Source organism: Callorhinchus milii, unplaced genomic scaffold (genome assembly GCF_018977255.1).
Source record: "Callorhinchus milii isolate IMCB2004 unplaced genomic scaffold, IMCB_Cmil_1.0 Scaffold22, whole genome shotgun sequence".
NCBI lineage: Eukaryota > Metazoa > Chordata > Chondrichthyes > Chimaeriformes > Callorhinchidae > Callorhinchus > Callorhinchus milii.
Window position 1 is genome coordinate 9701945 of NW_024704763.1, and position 13613 is coordinate 9715557.

The window sequence follows — 13613 nt, forward strand, 5'->3', positions numbered from 1 at the left end:
ATCACAGTACAGAATACAAAAGCAATATATATGCATTGTACAAGCTGGCTGAAAAGCCTTGCCTCTTATAACTTTACAAAGTGAAAAAGAGAGGTTAGGTTACTGGGGACAAACTGTACAAATCAGTCTCCGATATTGACTGAGAACCATGTCAGTGAGAAAAGTGGCCATCTGAACAGAAGCAAAGGTTTAAAAGACAGTTTTAGGTCAATGTTGGAGGTTTGGCGAGAGGATGAGTACAAACTAATTACAGGGCTTCCAGCTGCCGTTAGCCAAATCTTGCCTCGATTTGTTTGTCCTTTTAACATTTGCCAAACTGAAGAATAAATGCAGATGTTTCATGCTGATAGGTACACGAAAATGACGGGGCGGGTGAAAAACAAAGATAATTTGGCTGATTTACATCTAAAAAAAAAGATTGTAACAAATGTCCGGTCTTTCATAGACCAGCTTAAGACCCCATCACTAGCCAATAGACCCCATAGTCGAATTACATATTTTCAAACAGAATATTTAGTTCCATGGCTAATGTGCATCAACCGTTGTACAAAAACAAGCTCGATGAACTTAAAGTTTTTTTTGCTATAAAATGAAACCCAGAAAGAATACAGTTGCTGCTCAGTCTTATCGAAATACAAATGGAACCCGTTGAAACACATTTAAACAAAATCACACCTCAATGAGTAAAAACTTTTGCATCAAAAGAGGGGGAGGGGGGTAAGAATAAATCTTTAACGCATAAACTGCTTTCCAGAGGCCTCATGATCAGCAGTCCCATACAGCAGCTGGTGCTGCAGACACTTTGGGGAGTTTTTAACCATACCACAATTTGGCGGCAGGGGTGGGTGGGTGGTGGGGGGGGAATACGCTCACACTGCTCACCAACGAGTGAATGTTTCCACTCTCCCATAAGGACAGAATGAAAAAAATCACTACCATTAGCAACCTACATGTGTTCGGCACCCAAGGTGGGGGGGGTGGGGTTCAACTCCTCAATCACCATCTAACCAGTCCACATAAAGTTCACACTCGCTTCCCAAAAGGTCAGTTACCCTCCTCTTGCGAGCATTTTAAAATCAACCCCAATGTGGCTTACTATCTTCCAACAGCACCCTTTGCGTTGTTCACTGAGGTCTCAAATGCTACAATAAAGATGAGTTTTTTTAAAAAAAATAAAGTAAAAAGTCTAAATAGTTGAAACCATTTGTGTTGTAACACTAAGAAAAGCACCATCAGAATTTAGGGGCTGTCTGAAATGGGAGCAAACATTAATCAGATACACTTCAGTAACACACTGAAAGGTCACTACACTGTACGTGAACAAAACCCAGCTAGACAGCAGTCTCATCAGTAAAGGCCTTTTAGTCAGTCAACCACTTACTTGCTCATTACATCTTTAATACCTGAAGCTACTGTACTAATCAATTGGGTCAAATACTGCATAAAACTGGAACCAGCAGTCTAGTCTGCCAGACTTCCTACAGGAAGCAAATTGTGGTTGGAAGACTATGGCAGAGATAAAAGGTCTTAGGACAGGTCGCCTTACAGACCAAAAGTTCAATGTTTCCACAAAGAAATAAAAGGTGATTGGACAGTTCCAATGATGTCTCCCATGAAGTTTGGTCCAGTTGTTATAGACGAGCAAACTTGAATTAAAACTTTCTTTAAAAAAAAGGTCAAAATGTACTACGTAATAATGGCATGCTGCACAGGGACACTTAATGATGGAAGTGTTCTGTACATTAATGAGATATCCTTTTCACTAACAGAAATTCACACATAAAGAAAGCTACAATTACTCTGAAATCCCTTTGGTAAAAACTTTAATAATGGTGCCTCATTTTCTTTTCCATATTAACTAACTTCAAGCCACCTCATACTATGATACACAATAAGCTAGTAAGTAATGCTAGCACATTGATGCAGATTGTTTCTTTTTTTTTAAAAAACGTCTGTCGACAATATGTACAGAGTATTTACAAACCATAGCAGTGTCACTGTTTTGTTTTGTGTGTAGAGCTGGTGTATGGCATTGGATGAGACGCCAAAATCGTGGGCACAGTCAGCGAGGAGGGCCCTGTGTTGCCTGTCAGTCAGGGCCCCTTGAATACAGTGCTGTATTTCACCCTGTATCTGTTGATTTTCATGAAGTGCACGGTTTCCGTTTGACAGGTGGTTGTGCAAGGCAGCATGCCATCCAGGCCCTCTCCCATTAGCCACTTGTTTGTGTCCGCTGCCATCTCCCGGCCCACGTGCTCCTTACTCCACTTGTCCACCCAAGCCTGGAACCGCTGATGTAGCCGTGTGCTGACCCTCTCGTGAGACTGAAAGTGGGTAAAAAGGAAACAAAATGAGAAACTGCACAGAACAATAACTACCACGGATGTTCATGTCCTTATATAAAATTAACCCTTGCATCTGATGTAGCGCCTTATCACGTCATCGAGACGTCTCAAAGCGCTTCATAGGATATATTGTAAAGTGAATTGACTGTAAATTTTGTGGGCAAAACACGGCAGCCAATTGCGCTCAGCAGTGTCCCACAAACAGTCGTGGATTGAGTGAGCAAATTAGGTTTTTTTTGAAGGGATTATTACCCCCGAAAAGTGATCCGACAATTGACTAACAGTCGTTCTTACACAGGAGCACACAACAAGGCTTAAAAAGAAAGCTAGTGGATCAACTGTCCTCATCTCAGTAGCAAGCATATGCCATCTATCTTTCCAACCACACTCCCATCGCCTGGCTATTAAGTCAGTTTGGTGAAGCTCTTCGAGATGTCCTCCCTACATGATAGGTGCTATGTGAATGTAAATTGGTTGCAAAATGCTTTCTAGGTCAGCAAAACGATTCAAGAATTTTGACCACATGAGTTGGTTTGACCTCATTAGTGAGTGGTGACTTACAGAAACTATCCAAATGAGGACTCAGAATCATAGAGCGCAGAAGGAGGCCACTCAGCCTATCATGTCTGTGCCGGCATTTTGAAAAAAGCTTTAAAATCAATCCCCCCCCCCCATAGCCCTGCAAACTTGTCCTCACCAAATAATTATCTACTTCTCTTTCAAAAGTTGTTATTGAATCGGTTCTCACCGGCCTTTCAGGCACTGCATTCCAGATCCCAACAACTCGCTGTGTGACGAAATGTCTCCTCCCCTCCCTTCTGTTTCTTTTAACAACTATTTTAAATGGGTGCCCTCGGGTTACCGACCCACCCGCCAGTGGGAATAGTTTCTCCTTGTTCACCCTATCGAATCCCCTCATCATTTTGAAAACTTCTATTGAGTCTCCTCTTAATCCTCTTAATCTTCTCTGCTCCAAGGAGAATAATCCGAGCTTCTCTCGCCTCTCCTGATAACTGAAGCCCCTCATTCCTGGTACCATCCTGGTCAATCTCCTTTGCACCCTCTCCAATGCCTTGACATCCTTCCCAAAGTGTGGGGCCCAGAACTGAGCACAGTCTCGAGCTGAGGCCTAACTGGTGTTTACAAAGGTTCATCATAACTTCATGACTTTTGTATTCTACGCCCCTATTTATAAAGCCCAGTATCCCGAATGCTTTTTTAACAGCCTTACTCCTATAAGAACACACTTAGTTGTTTATTGTGTTCACACCCATATATGCATTAGTACTTCACAAAACTATGCAAACTGAAAGATTTACATGCACCTGTCTCATAGGAATGTCTCAAAGAGTTTTACAAATACTTTAGGAATTACAAACAAGTACAGTACTTGCTCAGTGTCCATCATATCCATATCTAACAACAATAATCTGTGTATTTGGTATAGCGCTTTTCATGTCAAGGGCAGTTAGTGGCTGAATAGCTAGCCTTTGACAGCATGTTTCCACATTAAATTGTTGTACAATTCTGCACCTGTGGCTATCAATTCTCAAATACAACTCAGGTATTTTGTTTTTCTTTCCAGCCCTCTTTGTGCCTGCTCCAATCACGATTTGGATTTTAAGTGTGCAGCATTAAAAGCTGTCATGTCCGCTCTGCTCCTCTTCCCACCAAAAATTTCCAAGATCTCATACTGACTGACCATTGATGATCGTGTGTCCAGTGTGCGAGTTGACCAGTTAATTGTGGTTGATACACAATACGACAATACAGTTTACAATACAAAATTACATTTTTAAAGCACCTTTCATGTCAGGAGGACATCCCAAGGTGCTGGATAGTGAGGGATTAGGAGCCGAGGGGAGGTGGGGGTTGGGATCGGGGAGGGTGGAGGGCAGAGAGGGTAGGAGGGAGGCCGAAGGCATGGTCGAAAGAGGGTCTTGAGGCAAGGAAGGGAACGAGGCAAAGGATATGTGGGCTGGAGTTCCAGAGGGGGGGGGGGGGGAAAACAGAGAGGCTGAAGGCCCGACCATCGAGCCGGACAGGAGACATGGAGCAGGCCGGACCGGAGGCTGCTGAGCAGAGGGAGTGGATAGGTTGATAAGGGGTTAGCAGGTCAGAGGCTAGGAGGGGGCAAGGTCATGGAGGACCTTGAACGTGAGTAGAAGAGTTTAGAACTCGATTCTCTGAGAGAGCCAGTGGAGCTGGTCGAGGGTGGGGGTGATGGGGTCACTGAGCCTGGTGTGGGAGAATACACGAGTTACAGAGTTCTGGATGATCTGCAACTTGTGGAGAGAAGAGTTGGGGAGGCGGACAAAGAGGGAGTTGGCGTAGTCGAGCCTTGAGGTGACGAATGCGTGTATGAGGGTTTCGGCAGCCTGAGGAGTGAGGCAGTAACGGAGTCGGGCAATGTTGCGGAGTTGGGGGAAGGTAGAGCGGGTCATGGCACGGATGTGGAGGAGGAAGAGAAGTTGAGGATCCAACAAGGCGCCTAGGTTCCTGACTGGCTTGGTGAGGTGGGGTTTGCATCCGTGGATGCTGATGCTGCTAGTGCCTGAGCTGCGGAGGCGATGGCGCGAACCAATCAGGAAGGCTTCAGTCTTGCTTACATTCAACTGTAGAAAGTTGGCTCTCATCCAGGACTTAACATCTGAGACATTCTGTCAGAACATCAGTGGTCTTGGGGTTAAGGATGGAGGCAGAGAGGTAGAGTTGGGTGTCATCCGCATACATGTGGAAGTTGACCCCATGTCTGCGGATGATATCACAAGAGGGAGGATTGCACAGGTTGAAGAGGAGAGTTTCGAGGACAGAGCCCTGAGGAATACCGCACAGACGGTGTGGGAGCTGGAGGAGAAGCCATTTGTGGAGACTAAGTGGAGCTCGTGTGAGAGATAGGATCTGAACCATTCAAGGACAGAACTTTGAAGGTTATGGTGAGAGGAGAGGCGGTGGAGGAGGAGAGAGTGGTCCACAGTGTCAAAGGCAGCAGAGAGGTCAAGGAGGACCAGGAAACAGAGGAGGCCCTGGCCACAGATAAGACAGAATGCCATTTGTCACCTTGACCACGGCTATTTCTGTGCTGTGGGCGGAAACCCGATTGGGGGGGGTTTGTAAAGGGAGTGGCAGGAGAAAAAGGAGTGAAGCTGGGAAGCAACAAGGATCTTGGAAAGGAAAGGGAGATTGGAGATAGGTCGGTATTTAGTGAGCAGGGATGGGTCCAGGGAAGGTGTGATGACAGCTGTTTTTAGGGGCTGGGAACGGTGCCAGTTGACAGGGAGAGGTTGATGAGGTCTGAGAATAAAGGGGCGTTAAAGTGGAGCTGGGAGGTAAGGAGAGGGGTGTACATTTATACAGCGTCTTTCCCGTTCGGAGGACGTCCCATTGCTGGCTGGGCACCAGAGCTAATAATGGGTGATCACAAAGTCGTGATATCTATCCTATTATCTAAAAAAAAAATCAGAATTTCTATAAGCCTGTTATTGTATCACAAGATTTTGGTCACTCTATAAGAGTTCTAGAAACTGTCCGGATTTGCAAAGTGACAGCACAACTGGGTTAACTGCAAGGTGAGCTTTTACTGTACAATCAATAGCCTTTTACCTACTGTACAATCAATCAATTAGTTGTACTGAAGACAATGAGGACCTTAGTGTGGAAAGTTTAAACCAGCGAGAAAATCTTTCCTGCCACTTAGTGCTCAATCTAGCACAAGGTCCCAGTGAAGCGCAACCCCTACAGCTTTCTGTTTCAGATGCCGACAGACTGGCTGTGCAATCCCAGCACGGTGTCTATTACAATTGAGTCATCACAGAGGAGGCAAAATAAAATACAGCCCTTTGGTGATATTTAGTTATTCTGCCACTAGATGGTAGCAACACTTGTAACTAACTCAAAACCCAGGTAGTTTCGAAGCTTACTATAGACGAGCCATCAGCTTCTCTCTCTCTATAACCACCATCAAGACCAACTCTTAGGAATGTTCCAACAAGAGATCAGCGATGGGATGTGATTCTATTTTAACATCAGCCTTTCTTAGTAAGAGAGAGAGAGAGAGAGAAAACAAAAATTACACTTACCGTAAAATCATTAAGGAACATTTTACCAAAGGAATGTGGAAATCCAAAAGTCGAGCCTGCTTCTAAAAAGGATAGAGACCACTGCACTAAAATAACATACAATATACTGACCTGCCGAGCCCTGAGTAGTGCAGTTCTTCTGTACATGTAGTCTTCGGATTTGAAGACATACACCATCTTGTAGGAGTTGAGTTTAAATTTGCACTCCATTTTATCAACATTTTCGACATTCTCCATCGACTTCTTATTGCCGCATTCTCTCACTTCCTTTTCCTGCTGCTCTCGGCCCCGCTGGCACTTACGAATCCTGCGCAGATTCCTAGAGAAGCACAATAAACAGCAGTCAGTGGCTTTAAATGGCATTTTCAAAGCAAAGTAAATACCCCACTATAATGGCCCCATAATTCAGAGCTTAATACTATTTTGAGATGGGGGAGTGGGGGGGAGGAATCGGGTGTTACACGTTAGTAAAGAAGTTACATGAACCAGAAGAAACTCATTCATAAACTACAGTAAAATCAATTTGTTGAGGTACCAAATTTGTCAAACCAGGTAATTTAACCATATCTCACGCTGATTTCTATAGTTCATGTCCAGAATGATTGGCAAGGTGGAATTTATGATCTGTGCTTTCTACAGTGTGCAAGAAGCTCTGCTGAACAAAAACAACGACAAAATGCCATTTATAGAGCGCTGTTTACGTCAGGAGGGCGCCCCAAGGGCTGAACAGTCAAATGTCGGGGCCCAAGCATGGGGGAGGGGTGGCATAGAAGTGAGGAAAGGCAGAGAGGAGGGAGGGAGAACAAAGGCACGGTCGAAGAGAACGGTCTTGAGACCGGCCTTGAAGGAGGCAAGGGAGGAAGCGAGGCCAAGGGACTGTAGGATGGAGTTCCAGAGTGTGGGGGCAGAGAGGCTGAAAGCCCGGCCTCACCAATGGTAGGGCGGGTCAGGCGTGAGACATGGAGCAGGTGGAGCCTGATGAACGGAGGGAGCGGGCAGGTTGGTAGGGAGTCAGCAGGTCAGAGCGGTAGGAGGGGGCAAGGCCATGGATGGCCTTAAAGGTGAGGAGGGAGTTCCCATAATCGAGCCTTGAGGTGACGAATGCGTGGATGAGGGTTTGGGGGCCTGAGGGGTGAGGCAGTGGCGGAGTCTGGCAATGTTGTGGAGGTGGTGGTAGGCAGTGTCGGCCATGGTGCGGACGTGGGAGAGAAAGGACAGGTTAGAGTCAAAAAAGACCCCCAGGTTCCTGACTGGCTTAGTGAGGTTGCGTGTGCAGCAATGGAGGCTGATGCTGCCAGCGCCCGAGGTGCGGAGGCGCTGGCGCGAGCCAATCAGGAGGGCCTCGGTCTTGCTGACATTGAGTTGGACAAAGTTGGCCCTAGTCCAGGACATGATGTTGGACAGGCAGTCGGTCAGGACCCCAGTAGTCCTGGAGTTCAGGGTGGAGGCAGAGGTAGAGTGTCATCCGCATACATGTGGAAATTTACCCCATGTCTGCGGATGATGTCATCAAGGGGGAGCATGTAGAGGGTGAGGAGGAGGAGACCGAGGACAGAGCCCTGAGGAACACGGCACGAGACGGTGTGGGGCCTGGAGGAGAAACCGTTTGCCGCGACGAAGTGGAGGCGGTGTGCAAGATGGGACTTGAACCAGTCAAGGACAGAACCTTGGGAGGTTGAGGTGGGAGGAGAGGCGGTGGAGGAGGATTGAGTGATCCACGGTGTCAAAGGCGGCGGAGAGGTCGAGGAGGCAGAGGGAGCCCTGGTCACACATGGCTGGGATGTCATTTGTGACCTTGATCAGAGCAGTTTCCGTGCTGTGGGAAGCACGGAAACCCGATTGGATGGGTTCATGGAGGGAGTGGGGGGAGAGGAAAGAGCGAAGCTGGGATGCAACCGCTCTCTCAAGGACCTTGGATAGGAAGGGGAGATTTGAGATGGGCCGGTAGCTAGATAGCTGAGATGCATCAAGGGAAGGTTTCTTCAAGGTGGGGGTGATAGTGGCTGTTTTGAGGGGGAAAGGAACAGTGCCAGATAACAGGGAGAGGTTAATGATGTCGGTGAGTAGTGGAGCAAGGAGGTGGAGCTGGGATTTAAGGAGGGATGGGGTTGAGGGAGCAGGTGGTGGACATCATTGAGGTTACCGTGTTGAAGACAGAGGAGGGGGTAACAGGTTCAACGGTGTGGAAGGATGAGTAATTGTCGGATGGGTAATTGTGTGGGGTGGGGGTAGGGAGGGGTTGGAAGTTGGGAGGGCAGTGGCAGCTGAGCGGATTCCCTCGATTTTGGACTTGAGGAAGTCCAGCATTTTCTCGCAGTGAGAGTCAGAGGAAAGTATCTGCGAGGCGTGTCGGGGACAGTGGAGGAGCCGGTTGGTGGTGGAGAACAGGAGCCTGGGATTGCCTTTCGCCTCCAGGATTAACCTGGAATAGAAGGATGATTTGGCTGAGGCGAGAGCGGAGCGGTAGGTTTTGATGAGGTCCAGCCAGATGTGGCGGTGGACCGTTAGCCAGATTTGAGCCAAGTGCATTCGGCAGTCCACACCTGGCTCTTGAGCGAGCGGAAGTGACTGGTGAACCAGAGTGAAAATCGGGAAGAGGAGGCAGTTCGGGGGGTAAGGACGTCAAGGGTGGTGGAGAGGGTGCTGTGGAGAAGAGTGAATGCAGCGAATGGGTTGTTATGAGAGGTGGGCCAGAGGGGGAGGAGATCAGAGGATTCCAGAGCAGCAGAGAGGGATTGTGGGGAGATCTTCTTCCATGGGCGGTAGAAGATGTTGGTAGGTTTGGAGGCAGTGGAGAGGGACATGGTAGTTGAGGGAGATGAAATGGTGGTCAGAGATGGTCTTGTCAGTGATGGCGACATCCAAGACGCTGAGGCCCCGGGTGATCACCAGGTCGAGCGGGTGACCGTGGGTAGGAGAGTGGATGTGGAGGGAGAGGTTGAGAGGAGAGGAAGAGGAGAAGTCTGCAGAGATGGAGCAGGAGGGGGTGAAGTGGAGGTTGAATTTGCCTAGGATGATGAGGCGTTCGGAGCAGAGGCAGAGGGAAACAAAGAGAGTGGAGATGTCAGAGGTGAAGGTGGGAGAGGATTTTGGGGGGGCGGTAGAGTAAGGAAATTTTCAGAGAGGGGTGGGAGGGATGGCAGAGTGTAAGGTGTTCGAAAGAGGGGAACAAGCCGGTGGAGTAGGGGGATAGGGCAAGTGACACCCTGGATATGAGGGCTACACCACCGCCACAATGGTTGGGACGTGGGGCATGATGGTAAGTGTAGCCGGGTGGTGTGGCCCCAGTGAGGGGGAAGGTGTCACCTGGGGTGATCCAGGTTTTTGTTAGCGCCATGATGTCAATGTTCTCATCGAGGATGAGTTCATTGATGGCCAGGGTCTTGTTGGAGATGGAGCGGACATTTTGAAGTCCAATGCGGAGTGGACAGTTGGCAGGGAGATGTGTGGGATGGGAGGAGATAGTGGAATGGTTGGCAGGAAGGGTGGGGATGCAGATGAGGGAGGAGAGTTTAGGAGGAGAGGGAGGTAAGGCTTATTCTGTGTGCATATGGATACAATCTGGTGTTTAATAACTCAAAGCCTTATTTATCTTGCACTTTCTTTTGCAAACCCATTTTTATTTCCTCTAGTTTTGTTTATTCTGCATTTGTTCTGCTTTTCATCATCCCTCATTTGCCAAGTGTTAGTTACAAAGCTTGTTGTGACAGTACCTGGGCAGGAACACAGGTTTCTGTGCTAAATGTTCACGCAATTCAGGAGATGTAGAATCTGAATTCACATAACGCTCCACGTAGTCTGACCAGCGCTGCAAACAAAATCAAACTGATAATGATTCCTCAGATATGGCCAAGCACACAGTACATATTTTACCCTCCGTCTCCAGTCAGCATTTCATTAGGAACTCCCTCCTCAGAAGGAATCACTGACAGATTGTAATAAAATAACAAAATAAAACTTGTGTAAAATCAAACACNAAAAAACTCCCAAGTTTTACTATGACAGAAGAGGGACAGGAGAATGGAAGTGGACATGAGTCAAATAAAAACAATGGTGATTTTTTTTCAAAGTAAATTATTCACAACTTCAGGTCATCAGTTATATTTGGCCCGCAAAATATAGTCAATTAAGGACCTTATATGAGAAGCAACAGGGTTATGGGAGAGGGGTGTAACACCGAAATGGACTAGTTGGGCTGAATGGCCATGCTGCAAGTTGCTGTAAACTCTCTTTATTCTCCGTTGTAATTGGTGCAGCTTTGCAAAACAACAAGCTTTATTTATAGTGAAGTCAATCTGCCCCATCAGGAGGCTACCCTTCACATTGCTGTCGGGAGCAGCCTTCACCAGACTCCGCCCAACTCCACACTCACCTCTGCTTCCACAGGATCATCTGAGATCTCCTCTTCGGTATCCAGCAGATCAATGGTTAATGATACCTGATCTCGGCTATGTATAAATGTCAGCTAGCAAGATAAAGAAATGAACAGTTTAAGAATTACAGTGTTAGAATGTGAAAGTAATTAATCTTCATTGTGTTAAATAAAGCTTCCATCAAGCAGTCTCTACCAAGTTCACAGTTCATAGCACAGCCCTTTCTAGCAGAGCTACCTCCCCACTGGAGATAACTAATCAAACCTGGTATTTTCCCAAATGAGTATACATTAAACTGCTCTACAGATCATCAAGTCTCAAACCTCAGGATCTGGAAGGGATACGAGTTACACAGAATCTCTCCAAAATAGAGAGAATTTGAAACTCTTACTGTAAGTTAAGATATTAGTGCAACACTTACCTTAAAACAGTTCTCATCTGACATGAGTTGTTCGGCCTTGCGCTGGTAATTGCCCTCTGTACCAGATCGAGATGATATGGTGGCCAGGGGACCGCCAGTAGCACAGTTATTGCTTTCCAACAGGTATAGATCGGTCACCTGGATGCAGATTTCATCGCTTACAATATGCTGCAGCTGTAGAGACAAAGGCCCAGGAAGAGGCTTTACTGACTGACATGAATCTGTGGATTAATGGTCTATTACAAAGCTGGAGACCGAGCTGATAACCACCTGGTCCCAATCCCAGTGCACATCAATTTAAGACTTTTTTTTAAAAAGCTGCTGCAAGTACATCACTAGATACTTCACGCTGCAATTCATATCTGCCCCACAGCAGGCTTGAGATAACAATAATAACCTGTGTAATTAATAAAGTGCCTCATGTCATTGAGACGTCTCAAAGTGCTCCGAATATACTGTAAAGTGGAGTGACTGTGTTTTGTGGGTGAAACACAGAAGCCAATTGTGCACAGCAGTGTCCCACAAACAGTCGTGACCAAATTTTTTTGTTTTGTTTTGAAAGGATGATTAGCCTCGGAAAGTGATCTGCCAACTAACAACCAGGTTCCTACTTACTGCTGGTAAACAGAGGCGCGTGGAGTAAGGAAACTTGCCCAGGGTTTGGCCCCCTGCCCGGGAATCGAACCCGGGTCCTCTGGCTTGTGAGGCGGGGGCTCTAACCCGAGCTACAACATCCTGCAGGTCACATGATACTGCAAGTCACGTGACACCCTTCAAATCATGTGACAGTCACATGGTGCGGGTGCAGCTGCTTCACTGCCCACCAGTGTTGCCGGGACAACGCGCACAGCCATTTTGTTGTAGCTTTCCTTCTCCCACATTACAACTGCCTAATGTCACCATAACAACAACAACAACCCTTGCATTTGATACCGTGCCCTTATCACATCTCCGAGACATCTCAAAGCGCTTCAACAGAATAGACTGTAGAGTGTAGTGACTGTGTATTTTGTGGGTGAAACCGTCGAAAAGTAAGGTTTTCAGGCGGGACTTGAAAAAAAGGGAGAGGGGCAGGTGGAGGGATTGAGGCAGTGCTCCAGAGTTTCGGGGCGTAGTGGCTGAATGTGTGACCTTCAATGGTGGGGCGGAGGGTGTGAGGGACGAGCAGGAGCCAGGGCCAGTCGAGCGGAGGCACCGGGTGGTGGATTGGGGAGTGAGAGGGTCGGAGAGGTAGGGAGGTGTCAGGGAGTGAATGGATTTGAACACGAGTGTGAGGATCTTGAAGTTGATCTGTTTGGTGATGGGGAGCCAGTGGAGCCTGGGCCAGAACTGGTGAGATGTGGGTAGGGAGTTTGGTTCGGGTCAGTATGTGGGCGGCAGAGTCTGAATGAGCTGATCGTGTGAATGGTGGAACTGGCGAGACCGGCGAGGAGTGAGTTGGAGTAATCCAGGTGGGAGGTGACAAACGCATTCACCAGGGTTTCGGCTGCATTTGAGGTAATATATGGTCAGAGGCGGGCAATGTGGAAAAAGGCCTTCCTGGTCAGGGACCGGATGTGGGGGAGGAAGGACAGCTGGGGTTTGGGGTTTGAACCGGACGCTAGGTTGCGCACTGGTTCAATGAGTCTGAGGGAGAGCCCAGGGAGATTGAGGAGTTCAGATCCACAGGAGTGAAGACGTTGACAGGAGCCAAGGAGCATGGCTTCCATCTTGTCCATATTCAGCTGCAGGAAGTTTGCACTGATCCAGGCTTTGATGTCTGCCAGACAAGCTGATAGAACATCGGGGGAACCTGGAGTCGCAGCTGGAAAAGGCAAAGTAGACTTGTGTGTCTTCCACAAACTTCTTATGTGAAACCAGTCTGATTGGTTAAGAAAATAACACGTTAAAGGGACATGCAGTTGATTCCCACCATTTGTATGAAAACAGTTTCACTATAATATTGTGTTAGTAATCCCCTTTACGGTGATGGTCTCACCTGTCGCACTATACTCTGGATCAGCTTGTCCATTGTAAAGGCAATGAATGCATGAATGGTAAACATTTCCCGAAGGGTGTCCTCGTATTGTGAGGAGTCCATGTTGCCGTCCAGGAGATTCCTCACCATATCCAGGAACGCTGTGTAATAGTCTTCCACTTCCACATCCACTGAGATTCAACAAGGTAACAGGTTAAAGCACAGAGTAATCCACACACTAGCACAAGTACAGTCCCACCAGCAGTGAGCCAGCATTCAGCCACACTGCATCCACTCTCTGGAAACCCATCCCCAGGGTTCCTCTTACCCCCTTCCTTCTCACCTAAAGACCTATCTTTCTTGGACTATGTTTTTGGCCTCATTTCCCCTCCCCTCCTCAGTTCCCACCCACCTCCGGCTCCCAGTCAGTTGAGTGAA

General features: G+C 47.5%; 1 protein-coding gene across 4 annotated transcripts in view; it reads right to left on the reverse strand.

Annotated features, from left to right (window-relative positions):
* Positions 1–1806: 1806 nt before the first annotated feature.
* Positions 1807–13613, reverse strand: part of sin3aa (SIN3 transcription regulator family member Aa) — a 58789-nt gene continuing 46982 nt past the window's right edge. For all 4 annotated transcript variants that reach the window (XM_007908080.2, XM_007908082.2, XM_007908081.2 and 1 more), the window contains 6 exons: positions 13197–13366; positions 11219–11392; positions 10797–10889; positions 10138–10232; positions 6536–6743; positions 1807–2324 (listed from right to left, as the gene is read on the reverse strand). In XM_007908080.2, the coding sequence (XP_007906271.1) occupies positions 2094–2324; positions 6536–6743; positions 10138–10232; positions 10797–10889; positions 11219–11392; positions 13197–13366 (971 nt within the window). In that variant the 3' untranslated portion in view covers positions 1807–2093. The remainder of the gene's footprint in view (positions 2325–6535; positions 6744–10137; positions 10233–10796; positions 10890–11218; positions 11393–13196; positions 13367–13613) is intronic.